At 39.1% G+C, this 10,368-nt stretch overlaps 1 protein-coding gene and 2 non-coding genes across 3 annotated transcripts; all 3 read left to right on the top strand.

Annotated features, from left to right (window-relative positions):
• Positions 1–4,799: 4,799 nt before the first annotated feature.
• Positions 4,800–4,872, top strand: Trnar-ucg (transfer RNA arginine (anticodon UCG)). Its single transcript has one exon. It is a non-coding gene; the product is annotated as a tRNA-Arg (tRNA).
• A 159-nt stretch (positions 4,873–5,031) lies between these two features.
• Positions 5,032–10,040, top strand: LOC131775808 (tetratricopeptide repeat protein 28-like). Its single transcript, XM_066162848.1, has 5 exons — positions 5,032–5,037; positions 5,517–5,525; positions 7,508–7,598; positions 8,722–9,594; positions 9,984–10,040. The coding sequence occupies exons 1-5, from the start codon at positions 5,032–5,034 to the stop codon at positions 10,013–10,015; spliced, it is 1,011 nt and encodes a 336-aa protein (XP_066018945.1). The 3' UTR covers positions 10,016–10,040.
• Trnar-acg (transfer RNA arginine (anticodon ACG)) lies at positions 5,401–5,473 on the top strand. Its single transcript has one exon. It is a non-coding gene; the product is annotated as a tRNA-Arg (tRNA).
• Positions 10,041–10,368: the final 328 nt, after the last annotated feature.

The raw sequence follows: 10,368 nt of genomic DNA, 5'->3' as shown, positions 1-10,368 counted from the left end.
GAACAGCACTACACTTACTTCCGTATATCGTCTTTCTGGCTAACACCTTACGAGGTCTTACGACAATGTTTGAACTCAGGGAGCTTATAACAGGCATTTTACAGTTTACTATTTTTTTCCCATTGGAAACAGTGCTTGACAGAACAGGATCTAATGGGTGATGGTAAGAATATGGACTCCCAAAAAAAAGATTGGGCGAGGACTTTGCGAAAGTACCAAAGCTGAGGGGTACATTGACAGTTCTAGTTGTCGAACTGGTTTGTCACTAAAACTAAATATGTGCAATCGTATTTTACAAGTTTTCTTAGTCATACCTTTAGCTAGCTCAGTGCAGGCCTTTAAATTCGATTTGACATTCTTCATGGCCTCAAGATCATTTGCTTTGACTGGAACGTTTATAACTTCAAGGCATCCAGCATTTTCCAATAGAGTGTCAAACCATGATGGTTGAAGGTCAAAATAATCTTTGCCTAGATAAAAGATAAATCAATTTTTGTTTTAGTTATGATGGCAATGCTGAGAATTTCGTTTAAGCATAAAGATACCTGGGATTTTTAGCTTACCAAACCAAAGTGAATTAAATTGAGCGAGACACTTTTCTAAACCGCCGCATAAACCGTGATCTTGAGCAAGGAAGCAAGCTAACTCTTTTCAATTAAATTACCTCCTCCGAAAAAGGGTTGATCTGACTGGATAAGTCACGAGTCTTTAATGCAGAAGAAATCGTCACAGTTTGAGCTTAAACAAAGTTTGAAGCAGGGTTTAGTGTTCGTTTTGTAACGCCTCTAGCTATCTTGGAAAAGAAGTTCACCTTAATACCAGACGGGTTTGTCACTTTCAGAATACACTGCTTCGTATAGCTGTGGACTATCACTTATATAGAATGGTATTTTAAAATTTTCCATCTTCATACCTTTAGCTGGCTCAACTGTGGGGGCCTTTGAATTTGATTTAACATTCTTCATGGCTTCAAGATCTTTTCCTTTAACTGGAACGTTTTCAACTTCAAGACATCCAGCGTTTTGGGATAGAGTGTCAAACCATGACGGTTGAAGGTCAAAATAATCTTTGCCTAGATAAAAGATAAATTAAGTTTTGTTTTATGATTGCAATGTAGAGAATTTCGTTTCCACATAAAGATACCTAAGATTTTAGCTTACCGAACCAAAAGTGAATTAATTTCAGCGAAACACTTTTTCTGAACCGCCGCAAAAATCGTGACCTTAAGCATTCGATAAGAGAACAAGTTAACTCTTCAATTAAAGCTACCTCCTCTGAAAAATGATTGATCTGAGTGGGTAAGTCACGAGTCTTGAATGCAGCAGAAATCATCACAGTTTGAGCTTGAACAAAGTTGGAAGCAGGGATATGCGTTCGTTTTTATGCCTTTAGCTTTCTTGGAAAATAAGTTTAGCATAATACCAGAGGAATCTGTGTTATTTTTGTATGATGTAACACCTCATGAAGTTGCTCACTGAATTTGAGTCAGGCCAGTACATTGTAAAAGTACTAAAGCTGAAGGGTACATTGACAATTCTAATTGGCTTAATAGGTTCTTCACGCTCAGAAGACACTACTCCGCACAGATGTGGACTATCACCTATGTAGAATCGTATTTTAAAGTTTCCATCTACATACCTTTCTTCATGGCTTCAAGATCTTTTGCTTTAAGTGGAACGTTTTCAACCTGAAGACATCCAACGTTTTTTGATAAAGTGTCAAACCATGACGGTTGAAGGTCAAAATAATCTTTGCCTAGATGAAAGATGATTAAAAAAATCAAAGCCGATATATGGAAGAACATGCTATCAATTCTGAGTATCTAACTGTTTTGTTACTCGTAAGACTACACTGCTTTCGCGCAGGTGTGGACTGTAGAGGAATGGTAATTTACAAGTTTCCTTCTTCATACCTTTAGCTTGCTCAGTGAAGGCCCTTGAAGTGGATTTAACATTCCTTATGGTTTCAAGATCTTTTGCGCTAACTGGAAAGTTTTCAACTTTGAAACATCCACCGTTGTTGGATGGAGTGTCAAACCATGATGGTTGAAGGTCAAAGTAAGCTTTGCCTAGTTTAGAAAAAAAAAAAAAAAAGAAGCAGAAATAAAAAAAATAAAAGTGCATGGAAGTACTGTTAATGAAATCAAAATATTTATTTTTAGTGAAAGATGATGCAGACACCTCTTTCCTCTCCAAAAACAAGGCAGTCGTATCAACCGCGTTGTCACCACTCAGTTGATGCGACGCCATCCCAATTTACATACTCACCATTAAATATTTGTGGTTTGCTCTGAGACTCTTCTGCTTCTGTTTTATTCTTCTGGAAGGCAAAATTAAGGCCCCCCTCGAGCTCGGCAATGTTGTGCCTCGCCTCTTGCAGCTTTTCGTCTATTGATGCCATTTGCTTAACAAAATCAGATTGAGTTATTTGCCCATTTTGTTTTAGCTGGGACAGTTTTCCTTTGAGATCAGCAATGTCTTTGTCTGTCCCAAAGAGAGTTTGTTTAAGAAAGGCGATCTCCTTCTCTTTAGCTGTTAAAAAATAAATGAATATTTTAAGTACTTAGAATGTTAGATTGAATAAATTCAAGGTTTGAGTGATAAGGTAAACCGGGAAAACACGAAAAACGGAACTATTTATGACGGAACGAGAAGAAATAGGGAGGGGGGTGGGGGTAAACGACTTATTATCAATGGAGCATCGGAAACTCTTAGAAAAATGGCTCCCTAGTCCGCGCGCACTTTTCTTTTCATGCGTGCGTGACCACATAAAACTAACCGTTAATCTCAGTTTCAAGGTGGATGATCTTCTGTGTTAGTTGTTCCTTTTCTCTCGCAGACTGAAAAAAAAATTGCCAACATATTGATTTTTTAATTAACGAAATTAGAAGAGAGCAAAAAAGCTGGGATACAAAGCATTATCAACTTGCTATCCAGCGTGAAGATGGTGGAATGTCGAAGAGTGGCGTCATAATCTAAAATTTCATTTGCGCGCGCTTTTTCATCTCCCCACGAAGAAAAAAATGTTCAAACTCAGTTACCTGAACGCCTTTAATGCAGGAAAATTCTAGTTGCGTTGAATGTTTCTCCAATGTTGGACGGACTTAAAATTAAGCCAATTTTGGAGGGAACCGTTTTACAAGTCAAATCGGAACTAATTACAACCTATTTTCAAAGCTTATATATTGAATCAGGTAGTCTTGCGCGTTCGCCTTTAAAATCACTTGAACTTCCTTTGTTCTTGCTCCTTCGGATAACAAATTGTAACTTTTACAATAACTAAACCTAATTTTTAACGGAAGAAAAAAGAAGTGTAATGATGAGAAACGCCCACCTCATAAGCCATGATCCGTGCCCCATGTGAGGCCTCTAAAGGCTCATGATAATTCTCAGCAGAACGATTTGTGATATTGATTTCTTCATCAAATATTCTCGCGGAACAGGATTTCCTCACAGACTCTTTGTCACCTGAGTTGTTTTTGTTCATTTTGTAACTGATGTCTTCATTCAAAGCATTCGATAAACTAGAAAAATGCATTCTCTTTCACGGTGCTATAGCATGAACTGAGCTCTTAGTGCGAAACAAAGTTTCGATTTGTTTATGACTAGTTGCATGGTAACGTGTTTATGCCGTCACTTTGTGGCGTCACGCCAGATTTGAAGTATTAAGTCTGGGCACTAGAATTTTGTTGAAGCCAACCATAGTTGGCCATTATAATGCTTTTATAATGTTAAATCGATAATGGATAACACGTGAAATATCAGCGGACAACGATGTACATGGAACCCTTCACAGCAGAATAATTGATGTCATTGAGCGGGTTTCCTTCGTCCAAAGGAAAATGTGTGAACATTAAGTAAATTGTTTAAAGAATGCTTACTCCGTCTCCAGAGTGCCAGCGATCACGAAGGGGAAAATATCGAAAAAAACAAAAGAACTCCAAAGGACTTCAGGGGTGATGACTTTTACGACTAACGGTTTTAACGGTAATGTTTTACAATTAACTTTTAATACGACTAACGGTTAAAAATTCGTCAATTTTATACGTCCAACCGCTAATTTTCTTTGCCGTTTTACTTCGACTTTGTGCCTTCCAATAACCTCCCCTCAAATTTAAGTCGAAATGTTAAATAAGCATCCGGGCGCCTATTCGAGGAAATAGGGTAACTGATTTAGTTTGAGCAGAAGCTCAGAAATTACCCTTTGCATAAAACGAAAAGAATGCTGATATTTGTAGAAAGGAGCGAAAACGAAATACGTGTTTCATCCTAAGCTAAGACCTGTTAACATGGAGGTGAGGGACCCCAGATGGGTGATGTAACCCGCCTAGTCGTGGTAGAAAAATGGCCCGCGTTTACATACAATCTCACAGCCCCGGGTTGCCGGGGTGAAGTTTCTCGAGGTTGTAGTCGCGCTTGCATTTAGTGAGTTAAGATGTCACTTAATGGCGACGTGAGGTAAAACGGTACCGTTTATTTTTAAACGTTTATCAATTTTCATTTATTTTCCTCTAAGGTTTTCCCCAAAAGTCGACATGTTAACCGTTTCTGACGGTACGACGTCTTCACTTTGGCATAACAAAATCATTCAACACTGTCAGGGCTAATAAATTAGAGGATTCTATTTGACTGAGAGCTAAAATAGGATTATGGTTTAGTCTTCCTCTTCGACATAGGTGAATTGTTCTGAAGGTGAATTGAATATTTCTTCGGAGCGATTAAACCTCCTCTACACCTGCGAGAGAATTTCCGCTTTCTTCAGTAGGGCTCTATATTTTGACACTCATCTGTCTCAAGAAAGGCCCCGTGGCCCAATGGATAAGGCATCTGACTTCGAATCAGGAGATTCCAGGTTCGAGTCCTGGCGGGGTCGCTGTTGTTTTGGTGAAATAATCTTTGTATCTTCTGAATTTCTTTCATCCTTTTAATCGCTTTCATGAAGTTATTAGTCTGGATAAGAAATTAAGTTATGTTTGGTAGAAGAACATCGCCACACGTGCTTTTCAAACAAGTTATTTGTTTTTGCATTAACATGGAGGTGAGGGACCCCAGATAGGTGATGTAACCCGCCTAACCGTGGTAAAAAATAATGGCCCGCGTTTACATACAATCTCACAACCCCGGGTTGCCGGGGTGAAGTTTCTCGAGGTTGTAGTCGCGCTTGCATGTAGTGAGTTAAGATGTCACTTAATGGCGACGTGAGGTAAAACGGTGCCGTTTATTTTTAAACGTCCTATTTTCATCCTTATTATTTTATTTCTCAGGTCTTGTATACATTACAACAGCAAAAGCAAGAGGAATAAGAATTTATTGAATGAGTTCTTTGTTGATTGGGATAGATTTTATTTATGAGCATAATTCACGGTTTCTTCTGTGCTTAAAGCATTCTTTCATGCAGAAAGGCCCCGTGGCCCAACGGATAAGGCATCTGACTACGAATCAGGGGATTCCAGGTTCGAATCCTGGCGGGGTCGCTGTTATTTTGATTCTTTTATCATTTTTATTGCCTTTCACCAGATACCACAGGTGAGTCATCCTTTCGAGAAATGCAACCCCTCCCGGTGGAGTTATGATGCTTGTCACATTTGCTTGTTTTTGTCATTGCGGACTCTGGGGAAAAGTATGACCCAGCATTTCAAACAGCTGGAGTAATTAAGATTTTTGGTTCAAATCTCATGTTTCTGAGAGAGCTGACAGGACGGAGAGACTGAAGTGAGGAAAATCTTGCATTTGGGATACAATCTTTTGAATTATTTGTTTACGCAAGAGAACGGTGCTTTGAATGCAGTAGATTCGAGCAAGAAGTACCGCAGGTTGTAAAAGGTGTGATTCGTCAGAGCCCAAATTTCTCGGAGTTCTGGAAAATTTTGGCGATCAAGGCAACTGACAAAGGTACCCGTGAACTATCGGTACAATTTCTTGGCGATCATTTTTGGGTAAAGGGTTAAATCTCTTCTCGTCCTGGAAAAGATGGCGTTTGGGCAAGACTTCTATGGACAAATAGTTGAATATATTTGCAATATTCATTTACTAAGAGATTATAAATAGTTTGTATTTTCAACGACTTGAATCACAAAAAAATTCAAAATTTTTCCCTCCGAGTAGTGATAAATCTCTTAGAAAAAACATTTTTCGTTCGTTTGTAGATTTTTACACAGTTTTGATTCAACACATGGCTACCTCTTCAATTTAGAAAAATCAAAGCTGAATAACAATACAAATTCCCAAAAGTTTTATGGTTCAACTGTAATTTGATGCGTTAAGTTAATTAATAAACTAACAGTGTATTTAGGAACCTCAAGCAAACTAAGAGGGCTACGAAGACGTGGCAACACAAAAAATTAAATGGGCAAAACAATAGCTTAGCGCGTACATTTTAGAACTTTGTACATTTCTAAGCCGTCGTTTGTATGACCACAACGTGAAATAACCAAAGTTTGCATGGTCTGAGAACAGAACCGATGTGGCAAATTATTTCAGTTTTCATTTGGAACTCAATGCTGTAAGGGACGGTAAACACATCCAGCCTTTTGCAAAATTCTAACTACAAACATAAATTCATTTTTAATCGACATCTTGTTGGGCGTTTCCGTCCTAACTGCAGGGCGTGAAATTAATTTTTTTTTCTTATAGCCACTTGGCTCCTAAATTGTTCAGAGTGGTAGCCAATTCAAAAAAAGTTGGTCGCCATTTTCAAAGACTAACAAAACCTTTTGTTACGCTGTCAGCTTTGTAGATGGACCCTTCAAGATTAAGTTAGGGAAAAGATCTTTAACGTGCTACAAAGTGGACACTAGGATGGATGATATACAGCGTTCAAGCTCACCTAAATCCAAGATGGCGTCTAGTTATCGATCGAGATGCATGTGCCGCGTTTTGGAAACAAAATTAACGAGGAAGTTTGCCGCGGATTTACCTTTATTTTCGCATATCTTTTTAATTCACTATATCTCTTGGTAAGGTTATGATGAAACATTCTAGTCGCCAATTTGGCGACTAATTTTCAGGATTTGGTCGCCAAAGTGACAAATTTAGCCGCATTGGCGCCTGTATTAGGCGCGATTTAACGCCCTGAGGGGGGGGGACGTTGATGACACAAGGTCATACATCGCGAGCGCAAATTGATATGTAAGTAAACGATGAATGCAATGCAAAATATGGATACTTCTTTGTAGCGATATAAATCTGTTCACGAGAACAGAAATCCAGAGAAACTGTTTACTAGTACCAAACATGTCAGAGCTTGTTTCTTAGCAATCAAAACATTTGAAAGTTCCAAGTCCGTAGGCTCCCCATGTGAACTTTATGACAAACTAACCATCGAGAGAAAAAAATCGCAGATCACATAACCTTTATGTACAGTATTTAAATGGAATTAAAACTACTCGTACTTGTTAAAAGTTTCCAGAGCATTGTGGAGACCTGGATTAGAAATCAAGTCATATTTGGTAGCGGAGCATTACTACACGTGCTTCTCAAACTAATTATGTATTTTTCCATTGTGATAGGCTCCGGCTGAGGAGTATGTCCAAAAAGCGCTTGTCATCAGAACCGAAATTGGCGACAGAGGAGAGGAAGCATCATGTTATGGAAACCTAGGTAATGTGTTTAAGTCGCTTGGCCAATACGACAAGGCTGAAGAATATCACCAAAAAGCGCTTGTCATCAGAACTGAAATTGGCGACAGAGGAGGGAAGGCATCATGTTATGGAAACCTAGGTACTGTGTTTAAGTCGCTTGGCCAATACGACAAGGCTGAAGAATATCACCAAAAAGCGCTTGTCATCAAAACTGAAATTGGTGACAGAGAAGGGGAGGCAACTAACTACGGAAACCTAGGAACTGTGTTTAAGTTGCTTGGCCAATACGACAAGGCTGAAGAATATCTCCAAAAAGCGCTTGTCATCACAACTGAAATTGGCTACAGAGAAGGGGAGGTAACTGACTACAGAAACCTTGGAATTGTGTTTAGAACTGTTGGTGATTTTGAAGCTTCGGAAGTATGCTTGGAGAAAGCTTTATTGATATTTAGAGATATTGGAGATGGAAGAAAAGAGTTTGATATCCTTCTAGGTTACGCCGTTTTGTATTTATACCAATATAAAATCAAAGACTCCTTGTTGTGTCTTCATCTGTGCATTGAAAAGTATGAGGAGCTGAGATATTTCTTGAGCGCCAATGATCAGTTCAAAACATAATTTCTGGAGCACACAGGAATGTTCCCCTACAAGCTGCTTTGTACTTTGCTTGGTGAGACCGGAAATGCTCGGGATGCTCTTTATGTTGAGGAGTTGGGTCGAGCTAGAGGCCTATCAGACTTAATGGCAGAGAAGTACTCGGTTGAAACGCACATCTCTGCTAATCCACAATCTTGGGTTGGCATTGAGAACATTTTAAGAAAGAAAAATAACTGTACTTGTCTGTACATTTCTTATTTTCAGAATCGTCTGCATTTGTGGATCTTGAAAACAAGTGGAGTCCTTCACTATAGAAGAGTATCACCAGAAGAGAATCTAGTTCAGGCTGGGTTGCCCAAAGATTTGTCTTTGAGTCAATTTTTGGATGATAATTTCCGGAGTCTTGGTATTTTGCCTACTAAAGATTGTGAAGATCGGTCTTTAAATACGATTAAACTGCAACCTCTCTCCCCCGCACAAAAGAGCTCAGCAAGATTGCGACTCGTGGAGGAGGACGAGGACGAGGACGAGAAAGTGATTTCAAGTCTATCTTTGTGTTACACGTCTATCTGTTGTGTTTATTGCTCCCGTTAATGATTTTCTTGAGGAGCCTGAAGTCATTATTGTTCCTGACCGCAGGTTGTACAAAGTTCCTTTTGCTGCCCTGAGTGAAAAGGAGGGAGCCGAATACCTATCGGAGACTCATAGGATCCGTGTCATTCCTTCTTTGACGACGCTAAAGATCATTCAAGATAGTCCAGAAGACTATCACAGCAACACTGGTGCCTTGGTAATAGGCAATCCCAAGGTTGATGGGCTGCAACCATTGCCAGGTGCAAGAAAAGAAGCGGAGATGGTCGGACGACTGGTGGGTGTTCCACCTCTAGTTGAAGAGAAAGCAACGAAGCAGGCGGTACTTGAGCGGATAAGTTCAGTGAGCTTGATACATTTTGCTGCCCATGGTAACGCGGAAAGAGGAGAAATTGCACTCTCCCCCATTCCTACTCCCAACAGTGGAAACGCTATCCCACCGCAGGAAGCTTACATGTTGACGATGGCTGAGGTCTCACGAGTGAAAGTCAGAGCTAAACTGGTGGTACTTAGCTGCTGTCACAGTGGAAGTGGAGAGATAAGAGCCGAAGGAGTTATAGGAATTGCCCGTGCGTTCTTAGGATCTGGTGCTCGCTCTGTATTGGTAGCGCTGTGGGCCATTCCAGACTCAGCTACAGAGAAGCTGATGGGTCGGTTCTATGAACACCTCATTGAAGGAGAAAGTGCCAGTGAATCCCTTCATCAGGCCATGAAGTGGATGAGAAAAAACGGCTTGAACAAAATGTCTGAGTGGGCGTCGTTTACGCTGATTGGAGATGATGTGAGACTCGAGTTTGACAAGCAGCGGCAAGACTCAGTGAGAACAGGTATTTCATAAATTAAAGTTAGATTAGATGTGAAGATGGCTATGACTTATTGGTCGTTGACTGGATGGGGATCCTTTTTTACCTTGAGCATCAGGCTAGTTCAATGTATATCTTTATCTTTATCTATATATATATATATATATATATATATATATAGATAAAAATATATATATATGTATATCTACACACACTTTTTTTTCCTTTTTGGTGAGTTACTATCTTCGTTCTCTAGTGTAAAATATAGAATCTCACAGATGCCTCTCTACCAATGAGATACAAGTAATAGCCACTTATTTTTACATATTGTGCTTGGTATAATGGTATTTGCTTTATATCCAAAATATTAATTGAGGTAATAATAAATTGGGTTATTTAAAATTTTTTCTCAGTACAGGAAGAAAGACCCCGACAGAGTAAATAATGACAAGAACTCGAAGGGAACAGAGCAAAAAGACTTTTAGATGGATAAATTAAATAGGAACAAGAAGAGAAAATACTCTATCCAGTTTTTCCTTGACATTAAAAAAACAGCTATCCCAGGTTAGGGGAGATTTATTCCAATTTTTTGTGCTTTCTTTTCCAATATTCTCAGGAGGAGGTACTGGTTATGTACTCAATAATTTTTTGTTTTTCACGCAAAAATTATGTTCTGATATAATAAGCACGAAACAATGTTGACCTACGTAAGGCTTTTGAGTAAAACGAATTCAGTAAAGTTAACCGGATTCTGTTTTTTTTTTCTTTTTTTTTGACATCTCAAAACATTTGTAAACC

This window comes from Pocillopora verrucosa, chromosome 2, assembly GCF_036669915.1.
Source record: "Pocillopora verrucosa isolate sample1 chromosome 2, ASM3666991v2, whole genome shotgun sequence".
Taxonomy (NCBI): Eukaryota; Metazoa; Cnidaria; class Anthozoa; order Scleractinia; family Pocilloporidae; genus Pocillopora; species Pocillopora verrucosa.
This window is presented reverse-complemented; position numbering and strand designations above follow the sequence as displayed.